This window comes from Calliphora vicina, chromosome 2, assembly GCF_958450345.1.
Source record: "Calliphora vicina chromosome 2, idCalVici1.1, whole genome shotgun sequence".
Taxonomy (NCBI): domain Eukaryota; kingdom Metazoa; phylum Arthropoda; class Insecta; order Diptera; family Calliphoridae; genus Calliphora; species Calliphora vicina.
In genome coordinates this window covers 127,645,061-127,670,208 of record NC_088781.1, presented here as the reverse complement: position 1 = coordinate 127,670,208, position 25,148 = coordinate 127,645,061, and the positions used below count along the sequence as shown (strand labels likewise).

The 25,148-nt window shown below is 29.7% G+C and overlaps 2 protein-coding genes across 2 annotated transcripts in view; one reads left to right on the top strand and one right to left on the bottom strand.

The window, feature by feature from the left end:
• Pkg21D (Protein kinase, cGMP-dependent at 21D) overlaps positions 1 to 16,070 on the top strand; it is a 55,867-nt gene extending 39,797 nt beyond the window's left edge. The window contains exons 2-9 of the mRNA XM_065501407.1: positions 102 to 1,877; positions 4,360 to 4,812; positions 12,856 to 13,830; positions 13,897 to 14,266; positions 14,366 to 14,817; positions 14,887 to 15,050; positions 15,126 to 15,311; positions 15,378 to 16,070. Coding sequence (XP_065357479.1) covers positions 141 to 1,877; positions 4,360 to 4,812; positions 12,856 to 13,830; positions 13,897 to 14,266; positions 14,366 to 14,817; positions 14,887 to 15,050; positions 15,126 to 15,311; positions 15,378 to 15,540 — 4,500 coding nt within the window. The 5' untranslated portion in view covers positions 102 to 140 and the 3' untranslated portion in view covers positions 15,541 to 16,070. The remainder of the gene's footprint in view (positions 1 to 101; positions 1,878 to 4,359; positions 4,813 to 12,855; positions 13,831 to 13,896; positions 14,267 to 14,365; positions 14,818 to 14,886; positions 15,051 to 15,125; positions 15,312 to 15,377) is intronic.
• A 1,905-nt stretch (positions 16,071 to 17,975) lies between these two features.
• Positions 17,976 to 23,963, bottom strand: LManI (Lysosomal alpha-mannosidase I). The gene is made up of 7 exons (XM_065501405.1): positions 23,723 to 23,963; positions 21,232 to 21,416; positions 20,983 to 21,168; positions 20,581 to 20,920; positions 20,388 to 20,521; positions 19,313 to 20,234; positions 17,976 to 19,249 (listed from the first exon to the last, which is right to left on the bottom strand). Exons 1-7 carry the CDS (start codon positions 23,798 to 23,800, stop codon positions 18,053 to 18,055), a joined length of 3,042 nt encoding a protein of 1,013 aa, XP_065357477.1. The 5' UTR covers positions 23,801 to 23,963; the 3' UTR covers positions 17,976 to 18,052.
• Between the last annotated feature and the right edge of the window lie 1,185 nt (positions 23,964 to 25,148).

Below are 25,148 nucleotides of genomic sequence, written 5' to 3'. Positions count from 1 at the left end.
TATTTTAGCTTTAGAGTTTTTTAGTTTTTGAAATCCTTTAATCAAAACTGAGACCACTTCACGACTCTAATTCCCTACATTCTTCTTTCCTTCCATTGCAGATGTTGCCTAACGCTTTTTAGCTTTAAGTTTCTTCAGCAATGGCTATGAAATCTGCCGTCACAGCCACTGAAACTCTCATGTCAACCGTCAGCGGTCTAATGGAGGAATCTCGTCAATTTAAGGAAGCCATTGAAAGTCAAATGCAAAACAAAGACTATGTCCCAGAGACTAAACACAAAATGCCCCTAAGTAGAAGTAACAATCAGCTGCAAGTGCCCAAAATGATGAAAATGAATAATGATGCGGCCAGGGATACAAAACTTTTACAGGCCACTTCGCGGCAACAACCAAAATTGGGCATATCCAAATCCCAAGATGATGAAGACCTAAAGGAGGAACAATATGGCAGTGTGTCACCCATATCGTTTAGTAAAACTACAAGTACCACAACTAGGACAGCGATTAGTTCATTGGGTGCCTCAAGAGCCATTAATTTTCGTATGAAATTCCGTAAGAGTCATACTTGTGGTAGTTTATTTGCAAAATGCAATTGTGGTACCACCACTTCAGCTGAATTCGATACAAGTCATTTGGCCGGCTCACGTGCCGCCTCAATTGACAATACACCACATGCATCATCATCATCCTCCACAACAACACAAGCTACGATACATAATCAAAATTTACAGCAACAACAACATCCAAAGACGCTTTATTACCAGCAGCAGCAGCATCAACAACAACAGCAGAGCTTGCATCTGTCTATGTCACCCTCTTCCAATACTGAACTCTCGCTGGCGTCTTCAGTGTCGGATAGTGCAGCCAAACTAACCGCTAGTTCGGGTTTTCATTCACTCTCCACACAAACCTCTTCGGCCACCTCGGCTTATCTATCCAGAGAAGAGAGTCTAACGGCCAGCTTTGATACTCAACTGATCTCTCCCACAGAGACACCACCAATAACAACCATAGAAACTACAACAAAACTTTTAGCAGTCGCCGCTACAACAGCAACAGCAGCTAATACCGAACAATTAGCTAAACCAGCCATTAGTCAAGAAACGGAACTTGTCACATTAACACGTACGAAAGCTCAACAAATACCGCGAATCTCTTCACCGCCCCAGCTAGAGCCCTTCACCGCTAAATCCTTAAACAGATCTTCGCCCTTACCTTCCACCAGACGTTCGGAGGTCTTACAAAAACCCAGCGCAAAAAAACTATTTCAATCGTATTCTCATCCCGATACAGATTTTATATTCACCGATGAAAATAAACATCCTTCCCGAGAATCATTGTCGCTGCTGCAAACTCCTTTGTTACAATCACAAGACACTGTTATAACTGCTCGTGGTGGCAAAGTGGAAATTAAGCAACCCAAACGTTCCTCTTCACCCAATATAGGCCAATTTCAAGTACTGGATGTCGCCGTACATCCCGATATTCTAGTGAAAATCTCTCCTAAACATTCGCCGTTGTGTGACAATCGCCGCACTCCCTTAACGGCCCGCTCCACAGCACAACGCAGACGTCTTTTGCAAAGATCTCATGAAATAGATTCTGGTGGCTCGACTTCGGAATCGGAAAAATCTCTAGATGTAAAATCACCCGGAGAAGCAGCACAATCGCAACTGGGTAAAACTATAGCTTCTAGTCCTTTGTTGGCCTCGAAATTGTTACCGGGGCAAAGTTCGGTTAATCTAAGTGATGATGCTAACTTTGATGCTGCCCAGAAATATTTTGCTGAAAGTGGTATTTTAGGACCCCTACACGGTCAGAGTAATTTGATAAGAAAGACATCGAAGGCCTTGCAGGATTCAAATGTTATAGAGCAGGTGAGAGAAAAATATAAAATAAATTTACACAAATTTATGGAAAATTCTGGAAAATTTACTACAAATACCAAAATTCTGGAAAATTTACTATAAATAGCAAAATGCCCAAAAATGTTCTATAAATAGCAAATTTCCCAAATATTTACTAAAATAGTAATTTTCCGAGAAAATTATTATAAATAGCAAATTTCAAGAAAATTTACTATAAATAGCAAATTTCTGGAAAATTTAATATAAAAGTTATTTACTATAAATGGCTAATTTCTGAAAACTTTACTATAAATACTATAAAATCAAATTTATCGTCAAATCGATTCTATAAAAAAATAGTTATCAAACAATTTTTATAATATATAATAAATTGTCTATAGAAATCAAAGTTATCGATAATTTTTCTATAGCAAATCAAAGTTATCGATAAATTTTCTAAACAAAATCAAAGTTATCGACAAATTTTCTAGAGAAAATCTAAATTATCGATAAATTTTTTATAGTAATTTTTTATCGATAAATTTTCTAAAGAAATTCACAGTTACCGATAAATTTTCTATAGAAAATCAAAGTTATCAATAAATTTTTAAAAGAAAACATTGTTATCGATAAATTTTCTATAGAAAAGCAAAGTTATCGATAAATTTTCTATAGAAAATTAAAGTTATCGATAAATTTTCTATAGAAAATTAAAGTTATCGAAAAATTTTCTATAGAAAATCAAATTTATCGAAAAATTTTCTATAGAAAATCAAATTTATCGAAAAATTTTCTATAGAAAATCAAATTTATCGAAAAATTTTCTATAGAAAATCAAATTTATCGATAAATTTTCTAAGAAAATCAAATTTATCGATAAATTTTCTATAGAACATCAAATTTATCGATACATTTTCTATAGAAAATCAAATTTATCGATACATTTTCTATACAAAATCAAATTTATCGACAATTTTTCTAGAGAAAATCTAAATTATCGATAAATTTTTTATAGTAATTTTTTATCGATAAATTTTCTAAAGAAATTCACAGTTACCGATAAATTTTCTATAGAAAATCAAAGTTATCAATAAATTTTTAAAAGAAAACATTGTTATCGATAAATTTTCTATAGAAAAGCAAAGTTATCGATAAATTTTCTATAGAAAATTAAAGTTATCGATAAATTTTCTATAGAAAATTAAAGTTATCGATAAATTTTCTATAGAAAATCAATGTTATCGATAAATTTTCAACAGAAAATCAAAGTTATCGATAAATTTTCTACAGAAAATCAAAGTTATCGATACATTTTCTACAGAAAATCAAAGTTATCGATAAATTTTCTATAGAAAATCAAAATTATCGATAAATTTTCTATAGAAAATCAAAGTTATCGATAAATTTTCTACAGAAAATCAAAGTTATCGATAAATTTTCTATACAAAATCAAAGTTATCGATAAATTTTCTAAACAAAATCAAAGTTATAGAAAAATTTTCTAAAGAAAATCAAAATTATCAATAAATTTTTTATAGTAATTTTTTATCGATAAATTTTCTAAAGAAATTCACAGTTACCGACAAATTTTCTATAGAAAATCAAAGTTATCAATAAATTTTTTAAAGAAAATCAATGTTATCGATAAATTTTCTATAGATAATCAAAGTTATCGACAAATTTTCTATAGATAATCAAAGTTATCGACAAATTTTCTAGAGAAAATCAAAATTATCGACAAATTTTCTAGAGAAAATCAAAATTATCGACAAATTTTCTAGAGAAAATCAAAATTATCGATAAATTTTCTACAGAAAATCAAAATTATCGATAAATTTTCTACAGAAAATCAAAGTTATCGATAAATTTTCTAAAGAAAATCAAAGTTATCGATACATTTTCTAAAGAAAATCAAAGTTATCGATAAATTTTCTAAAGAAAATAAAAGTTGTCGCTAAATTTTCCAAAGAAAATCAAAGTTATCGATAAATTTTCTAAAGAAAATCAAAGTTATCGATACATTTTTTAAAGAAAATCAAAGTTATCGATAAATTTTCTATAGAAAAACAAAGTTATCGATACATTTTCTATAGAAAAACAAAGTTATCGATACATTTTCTATAGAAAATTAAAGTTATCGATAAATTTTCTATAGAAAATCAAAGTTATCGGTAAATTTTCTGTATAAAATCAAAGTTATCGATAAATTTTCTACAGAAAATGAAAGTTATCGATAAATTTTCTACAGAAAATCAAATTATCGAAAAATTTTCTATAGAAAATCATAGTACCTGAAAAATTTGCTATAAATAGCTAATTTGAAAAAATAACTATGAATAGCAAATTTCTGAAAATTTACAAAAATAGCAAATTTCTGAAAAATTTACTATAAATAGCAAATTTCTGAAAAATTTACTATAAATAGCAAATTAACACAAAATTTTGCTATAAATAGCTAATTTCGAAATTGAGAAACTCCCTTTTATCTAACATTTTCTCACGTCCTCTTTAGATCCGCAAAACCTCAATGATTCTACGATCCAACACACTCAATAGCACCAATAGCAATACAGCAAGTAATGCAGCTTCAATGCGTAAGAATTCCACAACCAGTCCGGGTTCATCAGCTCTAACGTCTCCTGCAAAAAGCGGCTTTACATTGGCCGCACAAAATTCCTTAACCCTTAAACTACAAAATATGGCTGCAGCAACGACATCGTCATCCTCACAGACACAGCAAACACAGCCAGCTTTAATCTATTCACCACCCTCACCTCAATCACCCCACACAATGGCCACTAAATGTGGCTTTAGTCCCAATTTCACCACACAGAGTATCATGGTGGTGGATGACAAGGACGCCCAGATAAAATCGTTACAAGGAGAAATTGTGTCACTAAAAGATGTGATCAAATCTCGAGATGCTGAAATAGTTAAGCTTAGAAGAGAAATACACAAGTTAAAGGTAAGTTTTTGAGCACTAGAATTTTAAGAGTTTGATTTAAGAGTTAATTTTCGTAGATCTGTTATTATTTGCTAGAAATTTCATGCCTGTTCGAAAATGTTTTCTAAATATTTAATTTAACTTTTAGCACATTTTGTTCAATTCTTCAATGCAAGTTGTTTTCTGTGCAGTCTATCTATCTGTCTATTTGTTTGTTTGAGTTGTGATTTTTTTTTATTTTAAATATACTATTTAAAGTACTAATTTGTTGTTGATAAAAGAGTATAGCAATTTATTATTTCCATCATTTGAAAAATAATTATTGTTACATTTTTTTATCTGGTTATAAAAAAAAAGAAAACACTAGCACTAATTGTTAGTTAGTTTATGATCATTTTAGAAAAAAAAAATATTAAGTTTTATCTGTTAATTGCGTATTTGTGAAATGCGAATAGTTATTTTTACATATCGTTTGGATATTTTTGGAATAATTTCTAAATTTATTAATAAAATATTGAATAATATTTAATAGCAACACTCCCTTAGCGGTTAAGATATAAGCATATTTATACAAAAAGTAAATATAGAATATAAATAAATATGAATTACTCACAGTTGTAGACCTAATGTCATGTGTCATAATTTAATATCAAATGAAAGCCGAAATCGTGATCATATAAGGAAAGAGCATGACAAACTCCATAAAATTTCCTACAAATCATATCCACTTACAAATTGAAATAATAAAATCTGAATATATTTTTGACTACTTATTTATTAAAACTGATTAAAATCATAATATTTGAACTAGCCAAGTTAAAAAAATGTCAGCTTCTTGTTGTACAACATGTTTGGAAATGAATAATCTTTGAAATTGCGATTTGTAGAAGGATTTTGAGCCAGTGGAATAGAGTGTGAGTGGTTGGTTGGACCAATATTTTTGGACATTGCTAACTTACAGAAATTAGAACAATTAATAAACCAATAGAAGTAAATTAGTTTATAGGCGCATGCTCTAAATTGAATGAATTTATTATACGAAAATATTATAATAAATTCTAAGTACTCCTAGCAGTATAAGAAGTACTGGTATAAGTTACATATTTCAATAAGTAAAGCTACTTGATGTGCGTGAAAGAAGTAATCAAATCATTAGTAAAAGTGTTTATAGTAAAGCTACAACGTTTTACAATAATTCTGCAAAATGTTTCACTTACAAAATTGAAATAAAAAATATTTAATAAATATTTAAATCGATAATATAAAATATATAAATCGACTTAAAACTAGTGTAGATATAATAAATTGTTATATTCATACATTTAAATTATAATCTGAGGCATAAAGTTCTTAATAATTTTAATGCTGAAGATAATCAGACGTACCCAAACGGATGGAATATGGAATTATTCGCAATTTAATTTGGTTTGCAAGGTAATTTTCTATTGAAAATCAAATATATCGATCAATTTTCTATTGAAAATCAAATATATCGATAAATTTTCTAGAGAAAATCAAAGTTATCAAAAAAATTTGTATAGAAAATTAATGTTATCGATAAAATTTCTATAAAAAATCAATTATATCGATAAATTTTCTAGAGAAAATCAAAGTTATCGATAAAGTTTTAATAGAAAATCACAGTTATCTATAAATAGAAATTCAAGTTATAGATAAATTTTCTATAGAAAATCGAAGTTATCGATAAATTTTCTATAGAAAATCAATGTTATCTATCATTTTTTTATGGTAAATTAAAGTTATCGATAAATATTCTATAGGAAAAGTTAGTTATCGATAACATTTCTATAGAAAAACAAAGTTATCGATAAATTTTCTACAGAAAATCAACGTTATCGATAAATTTTTTACAGAAAATCAACGTTATCGATAAAATTTTTATTGAAAATCAAAGCTATCGATAAATTTTCTATAGAAAATCAAAGTTATCGATAAATTTCTACAGAAAATCAAAGTTATCGATAAATTTTATATAGAAAATCAAAGTTATCAATAAATTTTCTATAGAAAATCAAAGTTATCGATAAATTTTCTATAGAAAATCAAAGTTATCGATAAATTTTCTATAGAAAATCAAAGTTATCGATAAATTTTCTATAGAAAATCAAAGTTATCGATAAATTTTCTATAGAAAATCAAAGTTATCGATAAATTTTCTATAGAAAATCAAAGTTATCGATAAATTTTCTATAGAAAATCAAAGTTATCGATAAATTTTCTATAGAAAATCAAAGTTATCGATAAATTTTCTATAGAAAATCAAAGTTATCGATAAATTTTCTATAGAAAATCAAAGTTATCGATAAATTTTCTATAGAAAATCTAAGCTATCGATAAATTTTCTATAGAAAATCAAAGTTATCGATAAATTTTCTATAGAAAATCAAAGTTATCGATAAATTTTCTATAGAAAATCAAAGTTATCGATAAATTTTCTATAGAAAATCAAAGTTATCGATAAATTTCTACAGAAAATCAAAGTTATCGATAAATTTTTTATAGAAAATCAAAGTTATCGAAAAATTTTCTATAGAAAATCAAAGCTATCGATAAATTTTCTATAGAAAATCAAAGTTATCGATAAATTTTCGATAGAAAATCAAAGTTATCGATAAATTTTCGATAGAAAATCAAAGTTATCGATAAATTTTCGATAGAAAATCAAAGTTATCGATAAATTTTCGATAGAAAATCAAAGTTATCGATAAATTTTCTATAGAAAATCAAAGTTATCGATTAATTTTGTATAGAAAATCAAAGTTATCGATACATTTTCTATAGAAAATCAAAGTTATAGATAAATTTTCTATAGAAAATCAAAGTTATCGATACATTTTTTATAGAAAATCAAAGTTATTGATAAATTTTCCATAGAAAACAAAGTTATCGATAAATTTTCTATAGAAAATCAAAGTTATCGATAAATTTTCTATAGAAAATCAAAGTTATCGATAAATTTTCTATAGAAAATTAAAGTTATCGATCAATTTTCTATAGAAAATCAAAGTTATCGATAAATTTTCTATAGAAAATCAAAGTTATCGATAAATTTTCTATAGAAAATCAAAGTTATCGATAAATTTTCTATAGAAAATCAAAGTTATCGATAAATTTTCTATAGAAAATCAAAGTTATCGATAAATTTTCTATAGAATATCAAAGTTATCGATAAATTTTCTATAGAAAATCAAAGTTATCGATAAATTTTCTATAGAAAATCAAAGTTATCGATAAATTTTCTATAGAAAATCAAAGTTATCGATAAATTTTCTATAGAAAATCAAAAATTTCTATAGAAATCAAAGTTATCGATAAATTTTCTACAGAAAATCAATGTTATCGATAAATATTTTATAGAAAATCAAAGATATCGATAATTTTCTAAGGAAAATCAAAGTTATCGATAAATTTTCTAAATCTAATTTTGTTAAAGGAATTTTAAATCGATAAATTTTTCATAAACATTTTACGATATTGATAAATTTTCTATACAAATTTCATGGAATGATGAATTTGCTATAGAAATGTAACGATTTCGAGAACATTTTTTAAGAATTTTCACGATATCGATAAACTTTCTACAGCAATTTTACAATATCAATAAATTGTCTACAAAAGTTTTCACGATATTCATAAATTTTCAATAAAAAATTTATACACAAATTTTACGATATCGAATAATTTTTTATAGAAATTTTAAATAAAAATTTTATAATGTCGATAAATTTTCTATACCAATTTTACGATATCGATAAAATTTCTTCAAAAATGTTATGAAATCGATAAATTTTCTAAAAAAATTTACAATGTGAATATATTTGCCACAAAATTTTTACATTATCGACAATTTTCTACATAAATTTCACAATTTCTATAATTTTTCTATAGAAATTTCACGATATCGATATATTTTCCATAAACATGGTAAAATAATAAAACAAATTTTATTAAAAATCAATTAACTTTCTATAAAAAATTCAAGATATCGATAATTTGTATGTAGACATTGATTTATTTATTTTATAAAAAAGTATAGTTTGAAAAGTTTTGCTCTAATATCATCCCTCTTTAGCCCCAAATAATAATTTTATTTAGAATGTATACCAGTATTTTGGGTGTTATGTTATTTTTTTATAATAAACTAAAGTTTATTAAAACCTTTTTGCAAAGTATGAATTTTCTACATAAAAATATTGTGCTTGCTAACTTTTTAAACAAACAAAGCCAAAACATTTTACCTGAAAGTTTTATCACAAAATCGTTGTTGTTCAAAACATGGCTTTTATTCAATTCAAAAACATTGCCAGGTCAAACAAATATTATTGTACAAAATTTATGCACAGACAACTAAATAAAAACAAGACAAGCAATAGATAAATAACACACAACAACATTTGTTTATTTTATTAAAAATATTGTATATTTAAATTAATTTTGTACATTATTTTCACTTTTTGTTTCATTTTTTTTCTGTTTACTTGACTTCTGATGACACTTTGACGTTATTCGTATAAATAGTAGTTGAATAAATAAAAGAATAGCAACAACAACAAAAAATTAAGAATCTTTGTTGTTTGTTTGCATGTTATTTAAAATGTTTTACACTCTCGCCAAATAAATAAATATTAATAACAACAACAACGAAAATACAATACGAAGATGATGTATTTTAAATTGTTTTTGTTGGTGATGATAATGTTTTCTTTGATACTCTTGTTGTTGTAGTTGTTGTTATGAATATATTGGAGACAATTATTTAATTTGCATTTGCATAGTATTGTTTTGTTATGTGAGAGTGAGTGTATGTATGTTTCTCTGTTTGGATCTATTGTTGTTTCTTTTAGATAATCACTCAGAGAAATGTTTTTTGCTGAACTCTTTTAAATAAGCCCCAAAACAACAACATACATATTATTTATAAATGATTTAGGGGGGAGGTGTGGTTTTAATATTGTTGTTGTTGGTTACTTCGCACTTTGTTTTCATTTACGACATTTTTGCACGTGAGCTTTTATTTAAATATATTTATTAGTTTTAGTATACATAAGTATCGTATTTTAGTACATAATATTATTGTTGTTGTAATTTTATTTTCACTTCTAATTTACTAATAATACGCTAATTGTTTCTGTTTATTTTTGTTTATTTGAATGATACTTATTTCTTATAAATAAGTTTACGATATTTTATTTCAAACATTTCTTTCTCTTTCTTCCTCCCTCTTTTTGCAAAATAATTAATTTTATGGGTTTTTAATTACTTAAAGGAACATATAGATTTTAAAGATTTCAGTGGAGAACTGGAGGTAATCAATCTTATAATTAAATTAAAATGATATCAAGCTCAATTAAATATAATTATTAACAGTAATTAACGAGTTTAAAACAAACAAACAAACAGCAATTAAATTTGAAACACTCGAAAGATCGCAAAATATAGCAAAGACAACAAATATACATAATTATATTTATTTTGTATTAAAACATCAGTTATGAAATTAGCAAAAGTTTTTTTTCCATATATTTTTATCGATATCACATTCTACGATTACTTTAGCTTATAGTTATCAAAAGTTTTTACTTTTTGCTACTTAAACTTGCCAATATGTAAATAATATTTAAAGTATCAGCTTTTGATATTATTTTACTGTTCAACTTTAAATGCAATATTTCGATAAAATAATCCATATCACCAAATTTATAGAAAATATTTGTTGTAAGTTTTCACATCTGAATAACAATATGAGTTGTAAATAAGTGTTATAATCGTTATAAATATAAGAATTATGCATTTTATTCCAAAAGTTATGTGATTCTAATACAATTATTTATAAAAATATATATAGTCGTTAAATTGTCTATAGTAATTTTTTTTTATCGATGAATTGTCTATAAAAATTTTATGTTATCGATACATTTTCTATAGAAATTTTATGTTATCGATAAATTTTTTGTAGAAATTTTATATTATCAATAAATTTTCTACAGAAATTATGTGTTATCGATAAATTTTCTAATGGAAATTTAAGTAATCGATAAATTGAATATAGAAATTTTATGCTTTCGATAAATTTTCTATAGAAATTTTATGTTATCGATCAATTTGGTATAGAAATTTTATGTTATCGATAAATTTCTATAGAAATTTTATGTTATCGATAAATTTTCTATAGAAATTTTATGTTATCGATAAATTTTCTATAGAAATTTTATGTTATCGATAAATTTTCTATAGAAATTTTATGTTATCGATAAATTTTCTATAGAAATTTTATGTTATCGATAAATTTTCTATAGAAATTTTATGTTATCGATAAATTTTCTATAGAAATTTTATGTTATCGATAAATCTTCTATAGAAATTTTATGTTATCGATAAATCTTCTATAGAAATTTTATGTTATCGATAAATCTTCTATAGAAATTTTATGTTATCGATAAATTTTCTATAGAAATTTTATGTTATCGATAAATTTTCTATAGAAATTTTATGTTATCGATAAATTTTCTATAGAAATTTTATGTTATCGATAAATTTTCTATAGAAATTTTATGTTATCGATTAATTTTCTATAGAAATTTTATGTTATCGATAAATTTTCTATAGAAATTTTATGTTATCGATAAATTTTCTATAGAAATTTTTATGTTATCGATAAATTTTCTATAGAAATTTTATGTTATCGATAAAATTTCTAAGGAAAATTAAAGTAATCGATAAATTTTCTAAAGAAAATTAAAGTACTCGATAAATTGACTATAGGAAATCAAAGCCATCACACATTTTCTATAGAAAACTAAAGTTATCGATAACTTTTTTTATAGAAAACTAAAGTTATCGATAAATTTTCTAAAGAAGTATCAAAATATCGTCAAATGTTCAATATAAATCGTAAAATAGTATAGAAATATATTGATTTCGTAAAATGTTTTTGACATTTTTTCGATATCGTAAAAGTTGTTATAAAAATTTCTCGATATCGTAATAGTTTTTATAGAAATTTCTAGATATATTATCATTTTCTAGTGAAATTGAGCAATATCGTAAAGTTTTCTATAGAATTTTCAAGATATCGTAAAAATGTCTCTATAAATTTCTTGATATCATAAAACTATATACAGAAATCTCACGATATTATAAATTTCACTATAGAAACTGCACTATATCGTTAAATTGTCTATAGAAATTTCTCGATATCGTAAAATTTTCTATTGAAATTCTAAAATTATCATTAGTATATATAAAATCCCGATTTCGTAAAATTTTTTTGGACATTTTGTTGATATCGTAAATTTTGTATAAAAATTTATCGATATCGTAAAATTATTTATAGAAATTTATGGATATCGTAAAATTTTCTATAGAAATTTCCCGATATCATAAAATTGTCTATAAAAATCTATGGAAATTTTACGATATTGTAAAATTTTCTTAGAAGTTTCGCAATATCGTAAAATGTTCTATTTGAAAAATATTCTATTAAATTTTCACAATATCCATAAATTTTCTAAAGAAATTTTGCGATATTCCAAAATTTAAAAAAAAAAATACGATATTAATAAAATTCTATATTGATTGTCCATAAAAATGTTATGTTATCTATAAATTTTATATAAAAATTTTACGATATCGATATATTTTCTATATCTAACGATATTAAAACAGTTTTTGTAAAAATTTTGAGCATCGTAAAATTTTCTATAAAAAAAATTACGACTAAAAAAATTATCGATAAATTTTTTCACAAGTATTTACGATATCCATAAATTATCTATTCAAACGTTACGATATCGATATATTTTTTAAAAACATTTTTACGATATCATTAAATTTTCTAAAAAATTATTACAATATAATTAAATTTTTAATAAAAACTTTACGGTATCGATAAATTTTTATAGAAATTTCCACATATCAGGAAAATGTATAGAAATTGTTTTTATATTGAATTAATTTTTAAATAATATTTTTTACACTACATAGATATTATAATCTAATTCTAATTTCATCATATTATAATCTTGCTACTTTCTCTCCCCACAGAGTGTTTTACAACAAACTACCAATCACATCCCCCTCGCTCACGATGAACTCCTACAGCCTCCCTCGCCCACTATCAGCAGCAACAACAACAATCGGTTCCTAATGCCATTGCAGTGCAATGATATCTCCAGTACCCAAGAGAAATTCTGTGAGAAATGTAAAAAATTACTGGAGCAACGTATAGCTGTCATACCGGAACAGCCCAGCATTGAAACGCGCATTACACCCGACAGCAATGGCAGTTCCATTGACTCCAGCATATCGGATCCATATCAATCGTGTCATTCACGTTCAGCTTCCACTGGTAATACCTCTGAAACCTGGGCACCGGGTGAACGGGACGATGCTAAGGAAAATGCTCAAAAAATCGATGCTGCCGAATCGAATGGTTCGGTTAAGCCCAAGGCCATAAATGCCATCCACCACCCAGTGCTCAAGAAACAAGGTGTATCCGGTGAAAGTTGTGAAATTTCCATGCAACAATCGATAAATATACCCATTCCCAAATATGACAAGGACTACAGCAGCAAACAATTGATCAAGGAGGCCATTACGGATAATGATTTCTTAAAGAATATAGATGCTTCTCAGGTCAGAGAATTGGTGGACTCTATGTATTCTTTAAGCATAGAGAAGGGTAAATTTGTCATAAGAGAGGGTGAGGTAGGCGCTCATTTGTATGTATCGGCGGAAGGAGAATTTGAGGTCGAGAAAAATGGCAAGATATTGGGAATAATGGGACCAGGCAAGGCTTTTGGTGAATTGGCTATTTTGTACAATTGCACCAGAACAGCTTCCATAAGAGTGTTGTCAGATGCTAGAGTGTGGGTTTTGGATAGACGCATCTTTCAGCAGATTATGATGAGAACTGGCATGCAGCGCATAGAGAATAGTGTGAATTTCTTGAAATCGGTGCCCTTGCTGAAGAATCTCAGTGAGGAAGTATTGGCCAAAATAGCAGATGTTTTGGAAGTGGTAAGTTTTTGTTAATCTTCAGTAATAAAATATCTCTAATTTTCTAATTTTAATTGTTGTTTTCAGGAATTTTACCCCGCTGGTACTTATATTATACGCCAAGGGGCCAGTGGTGATACTTTCTTTTTAATCTCCCAGGGTTCTGTTAAGGTCACACAAAAACTTGCACCCTCTACGGAGGAAAAGGAGATACGCACTTTAGAAATGGGTGACTATTTTGGGGAACAAGCCTTGATTAATGAGGACAAACGTACTGCCAATATAATAGCCATGGCTCCGGGTGTTGAATGTCTGACACTGGATCGTGAGTCATTTACCCATTTGATAGGTGATCTATGTGAGTTGAAGGAGAAGAATTATGGCGATGAAAATCGCGTTTTGGCCATGAAGTATTCGGAGAAATCTAAAGAGATTTTTGGAGCTAATATTAAGCAAGGTGGGTTGAACACAAATCATTTGATTTCCAAGTTATATACCAGTTTATTAAAAAAATTTCTTTATAATTTCACATTTTCCATATTATTTTCCTTGACAGAATTTCCCGACATGCAGTTAACCGATTTGGAAGTTGTGGCCACTTTGGGCATAGGCGGTTTTGGTCGTGTTGAACTCGTCAAGGCCTATCAGAGGAACAGTGTGGATATTTTTGCTCTCAAGTGCCTTAAGAAGCGCCATATAGTGGATACCAAACAGGAAGAGCATGTCTTCAGCGAACGGACTATAATGTTGACCTGTAATTCACCATTTATATGTCGTCTCTATCGTACATTCCGTGATGAGAAGTATGTCTATATGCTGCTGGAAGCCTGTATGGGTGGCGAGATCTGGACCATGCTTAGAGATCGTGGCTCTTTTGATGATAATGCCGCCCAATTTATAATCGGTTGTGTGTTGCAGGCTTTTGAGTATTTACATGGTCAGGGTATAATATACAGAGATTTGAAGCCAGAGAATTTAATGTTGGATGAGAGGGGTTATGTTAAGTTGGTGAGTGAAGAACAGGAGTTGTCTTAATCAAATATAATTAAACATTTAATGGGGTTTGTTTAATTTAAGGTGGATTTTGGTTTTGCCAAATATATTGGCAATAGCAGCAAGACCTGGACGTTTTGTGGCACCCCCGAGTATGTGGCTCCTGAGATCATATTAAATAAGGGTCATGATCGTGCTGTGGATTATTGGGCATTGGGTATTTTGATTCACGAACTACTTAATGGAACGTAAGTAGAGAACACTTATATTTGCTTATTTATGTTAACTGTTAATCTATTTACTTGATGTATTATTTCTTATAGACCTCCCTTTACCGCCAATGATCCCATGAAAACCTACAATATCATATTAAAAGGCATAGATATGATCGATTTTCCTAAACATATATCTAGATCGGCTGTGCAGCTGATTAAAAAACTGTGCCGTGATGTGCCCGCCGAACGTTTGGGCTATCAAAAGGGTGGCATACAAGATATCAAAAAACATAAGTACGATTACAATCCATTTCTCACTTTTAAAATATCTTTAATCATTTTATATTCCTTCTTTTCTAGATGGTTCCTAGGTTTCGATTGGGATGGCTTACAAAGTCAACTTTTAATACCACCCTTCGTCAGACCTATTGCTCATCCTACAGATACTTGTTACTTTGATAGATTTCCTTGTGATCCCAATGATCCACCAGATGAATTATCTGGCTGGGATGCTGGTTTTTAACTAAAACATTGTTAAACTAATTATTTTTATTACATCAAAGAATTACCACTTAAGTGCCTGGTTTTTGCAGAACCTCCCCCCCAAAAAATATTATATTTTTATTAAATTTACTAAATCTTTTTAAAATTCAATAATTAATCTTAAGCATTTTTCTCTCGCTTTAGTTGTTAGAATTTCATAAGTGTTTGAAAAAAATTTTTAGCTAAATTTTGCTCATAAACAAATATTTAAAAAGTGCCTTAAGAAAAGTAAAATGTTGCTCAAATTTTTGGTTCATTTATCATTATTGTTTATAAATTATAAGAGTTAAACATAATATGGAACAAACATTTTTTTAACAAATTTATATTGTGTATTTATCATAATCTAATTATGCATTCATTTTAGCTTTTTATATAAGTGAAACTTTTTAAAATGTTAGTTTTTAAACCGTAGTTATAAATATAGTTATTTCATTGTGAAAATTGTTATTAAATAAATTTAGTGAATTATTTTTGAATAATAAAAAAAGCCTTAAAATTTCAAAAAAATAATTTAAAATAAACGAATTTTTAATTAGAAATGTAAAAAAAAATTTAACCTAAGAAAATAGTTCTGTGACAGTCAGGTTCAGCTCTAGTTCAGATTGCAGTTCAGATTCTAGTTCAGGTTCTAGTTCAGTTCTACTTTAGATCAGTTCTAGTTCAGATTCTAGATCAGATTCTAGTTCAGATTCTAGTTCAAATTCTAATTCAGATTCTTGTTTAGATTCTAGTTCAGATTCTGCTTTAGATTCTAGTTCAGATTCTTGTTTAGATTCTAGTTCAGATTCTAGTTCAGATTCTAGTTCAGATTCTAGTTCAGATTCTAGTTCAAATTCTAGTTCAGATTCTAGTTCAGATTCTAGTTCAGATTCTAGTTCAGATTCTAGTTCAGATTCTAGTTCAGATTCTAGTTCAGATTCTTGTTTAGATTCTAGTTCAGATTCTAGTTCAGTTCTAGTTTAGTTCAGTTCTAGTTCAGATTCTAGTTCAGGTTCTAGTTCAGATTCTAGTTCAGATTCTAGTTCAAATTCTAGTTCAGATTCTTGTTTAGATTCTAGTTCAGATTCTAGTTCAGTTCTAGTTTAGTTCAGTTCTAGTTCAGATTCTAGTTCAGATTCTAGTTCAGATTTTAGTTCAGATTCTAGTTCAAATTCTAGTTCAGATTCTAATTTAGATTCTAGTTCATATTCTAATTAGATTCAAGTTCAGATTCTAGTCCAGCTTCTAGTTGAGATTCTAGTACAGATTCTAGTTCAGCTTATAGTTCAGATTCTAGTCCAGATTCTAGTTCAGCTTCTAATTCAGATTCTAGTTCAGATTCTAGTTCAGATTCTAGTTCAGATTCTAGTTCAGCTTATAGTTGAGATTCTAGTCCAGATTCTAGTTCAGCTTCTAGTTCAGATTCTAGTCCAGATGCTAGTTCAGATTCTAGTTCAAATTCTAGTTCAGTTCTAGTTTAGTTCAGTTCTAGTTCAGATTCTAGTTCAGATTCTAGTTCAGATTCTAGTCCAGATGCTAGTTCAGATTCTAGTTCAAATTCTAGTTCAGTTCTAGTTTAGTTCTAGTTCAGTTCTAGTTCAGTTCTAGTTCAGTTCTAGTTCAGTTCTAGTTGAGTTCTAGTTCAGTTCTAGTTCAGTTCTAGTTCAGTTCTAGTTCAGTTCTAGTTCAGTTCTAGTTCAGTTCTAGTTCAGTTCTAGTTCAGTTCTAGTTCAGTTCTAGTTCAGTTCTAGTTCAGTTCTAGTTCAGTTCTAGTTCAGTTCTAGTTCAGTTCTAGTTCAGTTCTAGTTCAGTTCTAGTTCAGTTCTAGTTCAGTTCTAGTTCAGTTCTAGTTCAGTTCTAGTTCAGTTCTAGTTCAGTTCTAGTTCAGTTCTAGTTCAGTTCTAGTTCAGTTCTAGTTCTAGTTCAGTTCTTGTTCAGTTCTAGTTCAGTTCTAGTTCAGTTCATCTTATGATATATATTTCAAAGTCCATTGTAACGATGTAGATAAGGCTATAGTAAGTTGGACCTACATTGGAAAAATATTTTTTAACCCGAATTTTTTTCATCAAAAATTTTGTTTTTCATAAATTATGTTTCCAAAAGAATTTTGTTTTAAAAATTAAAAAAACAGAATTTTAAAAAACTTTTTTTAAAAACAATTTCGAAAAAAAAAATTTAAAGACAATTTAAAAAAAAAAATTTTAAACAATTAAAAATAAAAAAATTTTGTTTGAAAAAAATATTTAAAAAAAAAATTTATGAATAATATGGTGAAGGGTATACATATAAGATTCGGCACAGCCGAATATAGCACTGTTACTTGTTCAGTTCTAGTGCAGATTCTAGTTCAAGTTCTAGTTCCGTTCTAGTTCAGATTCTAGTTAAATTCTAGTACAGTGCTAGTAAAATAAATAATAATAAAAACAAGAAACATTTTCAATAATTTTTTCTTTATTTATTACTTTTCATTTAAATTCAGCTTCTACCAAATTTCTTACTGCTATCCTCACTTATTTCCACTTAAGAATAAAAGTACGAATTTGCATCGGTTCCAATGTAATGGTAAACTTGTTAATGCCATCACTCTTCTTGGCCGACATAGGAGTATGTTTCGAAGTATAATACTCTACTTTCTTGGGTACGGTACCATCAGGCTGGAATTTAAATCTCTTCATATCGGACAGTTTCATATTACCATCCAAAGTCATCTCTTTAATTTCCTCACCGCCTAAGGCATCGAAAATTAGACGTATATTAAAGCTAAGATTACCACTTTCAGTTTTATCCAAAATATTTTCCAAACGCAATAAACGTGCATTTTTGTCAAAAGGCTCCAAGGTTAAAACTTCGATGCCCTTGGGCAAAGTAGAGAATATGGGTAGCTTGGGTACTTTCTTGTTGGTGGCCTTTGAGGCGCTGCTAAAGAATTTCCAGTAGGGCAAATGTAATTCCTTGGCCAAATGACGTTCTTGAACGGTGGGTTTGTTGTTCAGTTGATTGAGTATCAAATGGATTTTGCCGCGGGCAACCAAACCTTTGCCATAGACGGTTTCATTGAGAGCCTCGCCCACACCAAAAGCATCATCATGCAATAAACGACGATGTAACATTAATTCCAAAGAACCATCCTTTAAGCTGGAACCACCCTGGGCGCGATCATTAAGTAAAGCTAAACGTACCTTTTCATTTTGCAAAGCAATGCGTGCAGTAACGGGATAATAATTGCTGGATACCTTTTCGGTTAAATCGGGTTTGAAATATTCTCTTTGGTTGCGAACTCTCTTCAACATTTCACGGCCATTCGAGTCGGTATAAAAGACACCCTTTGAAGCAATGTTGCTGGTAAAGCGGGTAATAATTTCCTTGCCAATGTTGTCTTTAATGGGAATAGGGCCTACCAGCCAATCAAATTCGACAACATTCTTACGCTCATACAATCTAATGACCTGGGAAACCCATTCATTGAAACGCTGATGAACTTCTTTAACTAGGGGACCATTGAAAACTTTAATGGTGGCCGAGGGACTGACCAATAATTCAGTGCCATTAGGACGGAAGGTATAGGCTCCAGAAGATCTGAATTTAGATTGTGTGTTATTACCTAAAGCTCCCTTGTAGTAATAGAATTCTTGGGTAACATTTTCGGAAACACCATTCATTTGGATGTTGTATAAAATACCCTTATTGTTGAAGGTTAGTTTCACTAGCTAAAATTTAGAGAATTAAATTAGTATTGATGAAAATATTGGAAATAGTTGTTTGAAACCTACCGAATTTTGCACAACTACATCTCCGGCAGCCCTGGGTTGTACTTCATTTGTGACAGCTGATGCTGTCTTATCGGCAGCAGTTTTTCTAGCTTGATATCTCAAGAATCTATTGTTGTTAATAATACCCTCATTGTCGTAAACATCATATTCAAAATATTTGGGTTCTTTCTTTAAATTCACATAGAAATTTGCCAATTTCTCTACATTAGCCTCAAATACCAATTCCGTTTGCGTTAAATTCTTGCGCAAATCTGTCAAAGCCAAAACTTCAGCGGACACGGGTACAATCTGATGATTAATCACTTTGCCGGTATTATCGGTTACAATATAAGTACCATTCAACACGGGTATTCTAATATATTGGGTACTAGGTTGACTCAAAGGATTGAACACGGTAACCACCAAATTATTTGCCGATTTTTGTGTAAACTCACACAAACTTATGTTCAATTGCAAACAAGAAATAAATTCACCATTTGTCAAATTGGTGAGTTTTTGCAAAGCCATTCTGGTATTATTTTGTGCCCATACTAAAGCATCTGTTAAAAGTCTATCGTAGTCAGCTGCTACATGCTGTTTCTCAGTACCGGTAATAGCATCATGATGCTGCATTATACCCATAACTTGTCTCAGCTTATCAAGATTTTGATTCATGTCTGCTGTGGTGAGATTGGCCAAAGTGGTGAGTTGCTTGGTTACTTGCAGGAAGTGATTGCCATCACGTTCGTATTTCTTTTGGGTGGGTCTGGAACTGAAATATCCGGACCAGTAGGTGTGATTATCGGTGCCATAGGGGAAGAAATCTTGGGTCTTACTGGGCCAAGTAAGTTTTGTGGACTCATGTAGGGCGTTCAAGTAACAGGCAGGAGTAGAGTACAACAAGTTGATCTTAGTGCCCATAAGTTGACGTTGATTGACGTATCTGCAAGGGGAAGGAGAGTGGAAGTTAGGAGGAGATTAATAAGTGTTATACGGTTATAAGTTCTGAATCCATATAGATATGGCCAAAGTAATAAGAGTCTAGAATTAACTTCAGATCTATAAGTTACTTAAACACAGATTGGTTTCTACTCACTTGATTAATTTATCCAAATTCTTATAATTCATGTTGGCATTTTCATAATTGAAATCATCACCCATGGGCACCAACAAATGTGTGGAACGATATGTCTTGGACATTTTGTTAATATAAGCAATGAAGGTATCAACCTGAAAAATCCAACAATATTGGTTTCAATTACATAAAACTAGCACACCAAACAACTCACCCTCTCCTTAACATTATTGTCATAACTATCACCATCAATAATGGGCTTATCATTACACAAACTATCGAAACAGAAGCCATCAGGAGCAGCATAATGATTGTACAAAAGACCAGTGAAAAGTTCAGCACTTTGGCCCAAACTATCGGAAGCTTTCCAAATCATTTCAGCAGTTAAATTATCCAAACGTGTATCTTTCTCTACAAAATCCATGCGAGCAAAGAATTGACCATCAAAACCCATTTGAGCAAACAAAGAAGCCATTTCACGGGAATGGCCAAAAGGATCAATTTGCCAGCCAATAGTAGGACGGCCACAGGAACCAAAGGTATCGGTTAAGAACCTGGAAAATTTAACTTTCTTATTAAAATTTATTTCAAATTAAGACTCATCAAAAAAACCTACTTCAAACCCACGGTAAACTGATCAATCACACTTTGATAATGCACAGCAGCCTCATCGTTCATACTCCAGGCACCGCCAGCAAATTCCAAACGACCATCGTCCACCAACTTCTTGACATTCTTTTTAACATCCGAAGATTGTTCGTTATACCATTTCTGGAAAAAGGCAGTTTCCACTTGGATAAATCTAAAACAAATTCAAAATATTTAATAACAGAAGTCTTCAGAATAAGCGATGATTACAACTAACCTTCTCGATTTATTCTTCAATAGCTCCACAATCACATTGTCCAATATATATTGAACACCAGCATGTTGGATATCATTGCGACTGCCATAGTAATACTGATCGACTGTCTTCAACCAACCGGCATCATCGTGAGAATGGGGCACCAAGTGCACGTTTATCATACCAGATTTGGTGGAGGGACATGACTGAAATTTATACAAAGTTAATGATTTATTGTAGTTTTGCTTAACATGTCGGCATGTTCAGACTATACAGATTGCTATCAACTTTTAATCAATATAATTACCACTTATCATGTTTTTGAAATTTTTTTTTTAAATCAGTTTGTTTTTGTTTAGTTAATTGCTGATAAATTATCAGATTTTTAGTTGATAGCGAAAGTTGTAAATAAAAATTAAGAGGTTGTATTCAAAACAAGTTCTAGGAAATCTAAAATGTTTATACCTGAACTAGAACCTGAACTAGAACCTGAACTAGAACCTGAACTGGAACCTGAACTGGAACCTGAACTAGAACCTAAACTAGAACCTGAACTAGAACTAGAACCTGAACTAGAACCTGAACTAGAACCTGAACTAGAACCTGAACCAGAACCTGAACTAGATCCTGAATAGAACCTAAACTAGATTCTGAACTACAACCTGAACCAGTACCTGAACTAGAACTGAACTAGAACGTGAACTAGATCCTGAACTATAACCAGAACCTGAACTAGAACTGAACTAGAACAGAACATAGAACTGAACTGAGCTAGAACTGAACTAGAACTGAACTAGAACTGAACTAGAACTGAACTAGAACTGAACTAGAACTGAACTAGAACTGAACTAGAACTGAACTAGAACTGAACTAGAACTGAACTAGAACTGAACTAGAACTGAACTAGAACTGAACTAGAACTGAACTAGAACTGAACTAGAACTGAACTAGAACTGAACTAGAACTGAACTAGAACTGAACTAGAACTGAACTAGAACTGAACTAGAACTGAACTAGAACTGAACTAGAACTGAACTAGAACTGAACTAGAACTGAACTAGAACTGAACTAGAACTGAACTAGAACTGAACTAGAACTGAACTAGAACTGAACTAGAACTGAACTAGAACTGAACTAGAACTGAACTAGAACTGAACTAGAACTGAACTAGAACTGAACTAGAACTGAACTAGAACTGAACTAGAACTGAACTAGAACTGAACTAGAACTGAACTAGAACTGAACTAGAACTGAACTAGAACTGAACTAGAACTGAACTAGAACTGAACTAGAACTGAACTAGAACTAGAACTGAACTAGAACTGAACTAGAACTGAACTAGAACTGAACTAGAGCTGAACTAGAACTGAACTAGAACTGAACTAGAACTGAACTAGAACTGAACTGGAACTGAACTAGAACTGAACTAGAACTGAACTAGAACTGAACTAGAACTGAACTAGAACTGAACTAGAACTGAACTAGAACTGAACTAGAACTGAACTAGAACTGAACTAGAACTGAACTAGAACTGAACTAGAACTGAACTAGAACTGAACTAGAACTGAACTAGAACTGAACTAGAACTGAACTAGAACTGAACTAGAACTGAACTAGAACTGAACTAGAACTGAACTAGAACTGAACTAGAACTGAACTAGAACTGAACTAGAACTGAACTAGAACTGAACTAGAACTGAACTAGAACTGAACTAGAACTGAACTAGAACTGAACTAGAACTGAACTAGAACTGAACTAGAACTGAACTAGAACTGAACTAGAACTGAACTAGAACTGAACTAGAACTGAACTAGAACTGAACTAGAACTGAACTAGAACTGAACTAGAACTGAACTAGAACTGAACTAGAACTGAACTAGAACTGAACTAGAACTGAACTAGAACTGAACTAGAACTGAACTAGAACTGAACTAGAACTGAACTAGAACTGAACTAGAACTGAACTAGAACTGAACTAGAACTGAACTAGAACTGAACTAGAACTGAACTAGAACTGAACTAGAACTGAACTAGAACTGAACTAGAACTGAACTAGAACTGAACTAGAACTGAACTAGAACTGAACTAGAACTGAACTAGAACTGAACTAGAACTGAACTAGAACTGAACTAGAACTGAACTAGAACTGAACTAGAACTGAACTAGAACTGAACTAGAACTGAACTAGAACTGAACTAGAACTGAACTAGAACTGAACTAGAACTGAACTAGAACTGAACTAGAACTGAACTAGAACTGAACTAGAACTGAACTAGAACTGAACTAGAACTGAACTAGAACTGAACTAGAACTGAACTAGAACTGAACTAGAACTGAACTAGAACTGAACTAGAACTGAACTAGAACTGAACTAGAACTGAACTAGAACTGAACTAGAACTGAACTAGAACTGAACTAGAACTGAACTAGAAACTGAACTAGAGCTGATTTCTGTAGAAAACTCTTTGTTTCAAAATTCTTTTCTTTTTCAAACAAATTCTTTAAACTTACCTTGTATCCACAGCCTGCTTCTCCATATTCCAGCCATGTCAGCACTAAAAGTGCTGTTAATACTGTTAAAAACTTCATTTCACTTTTGACCGCAGCAAAAGGTTTTTTAAAATCCAATTATTTTTCTGTCTTTAAAACATGAGATTTCTTTCCAAATTTTAACACTTAAAAAAGTGCTTTTTTAAACTATATTCGTCTTTCGATTCAATTAATTGTCGTTTTAAATGCCAACTGATTGAATTTCAAACATTTGCAATGATTTTATAAGCAACTGTTTCGAAAAAAAAAACAAAATTGATAAGAATGCTTGGAGTGGAACTCAATGTCTGTAACTATTTTTGTTTAAAAAAAAAAAAGAGTTTTGTTTTTATTTTTTCTTATATTCCTGATAAGCGTGTGAAAACAGCCGCACTTGGAAATTAATATTGAAATTTCATGCAAATGTCGAAATTTTTATTGAATTTATGATGGTCTTATTAGCTTTAGTAGTTGATTTGTTTATTATCTTAGTTACTGTTAGTGTTTTTATGATGAATTCTAGTGAATTTCTTATCATTTGAATTTAATTTTTCAAATTTTTAATTAATAGTGACTAATCATACATTATTAAGTGCCATAAATAATTATCATAAATTGATTACTTAGTACCCAACTTTAAAGGGGATCTACTAAGAGGCAAATGGATTTATTTAAAGTGAAATGTTGTCAAAAATAAAAAAGAAATTATTGAAAACAATATGTTTACTAAAATGTCTCAAATTAGCAATGATAATGAAAATTAGTACAATGTGATAAAAAAAAAAATAATGGCAAAATTTTGTTACTGATGGAAAGGCTTAGTAGGCCTAGCAACCTGTTATAGCAAATATATTCCAGCTGAAAATATTCGTTATAAGTTAAAGTCTTAAATCTCCAAAAAATGGTTCTAACGAATCTATTCTTTCAAATCTCTTTATACCTTTATCCAACCCACTATTAATATTATGTACTTATTATAAATTCTCTTTCTTCTTTCTGAATATAAGCTAATGCACTTCTAATCTTTTATTGTAGCCGGTTTTTCCACTTCGTTTGCACTTTTTTACAATACTATTCAATCAACAAAATCTTCCCCTCATTGGGTCTTTCAATAGCTAAAGTCAGTCCGTCTTATTTAACCTTTGTTTATTTATTTCTCATAAACAACCGACCACTTACACTGCACAATAAAACCGCTGATTAATACAAACACAATAAATAACACGAGCACATACAGATCTATTTACAATATCGGTAGTTTGAGAAAAAGAGATCTAAATGCATTTTGAACTAAAAGTTGTGTACAATAGAAAAAACGAAACGCACTTAAAATATCCATAGTTCTAAAAAGAAAGAGAGAAACAGAGAGCAAAAGAAAATTGTAAATAAGATCTTTGACTCATACTAG

What these genes read in the sequence shown, in the direction of transcription:
- LManI (XM_065501405.1), bottom strand. Translation starts at nt 23,800, where the DNA reads ATGAAGTTTTTAACAGTATTAACAGCACTTTTAGTGCTGACATGGCTG. An exon ending in AAGCAGGCTGTGGATACAAG is followed by an intron (nt 21,417 to 23,722) that starts GTAAGTTTAAAG and finishes TATAAATTTCAG; the next exon opens with TCATGTCCCTCCACCAAATC. An exon ending in AATTTGGATAAATTAATCAA is followed by an intron (nt 20,235 to 20,387) that starts GTGAGTAGAAAC and finishes TTCCCCTTGCAG; the next exon opens with ATACGTCAATCAACGTCAAC.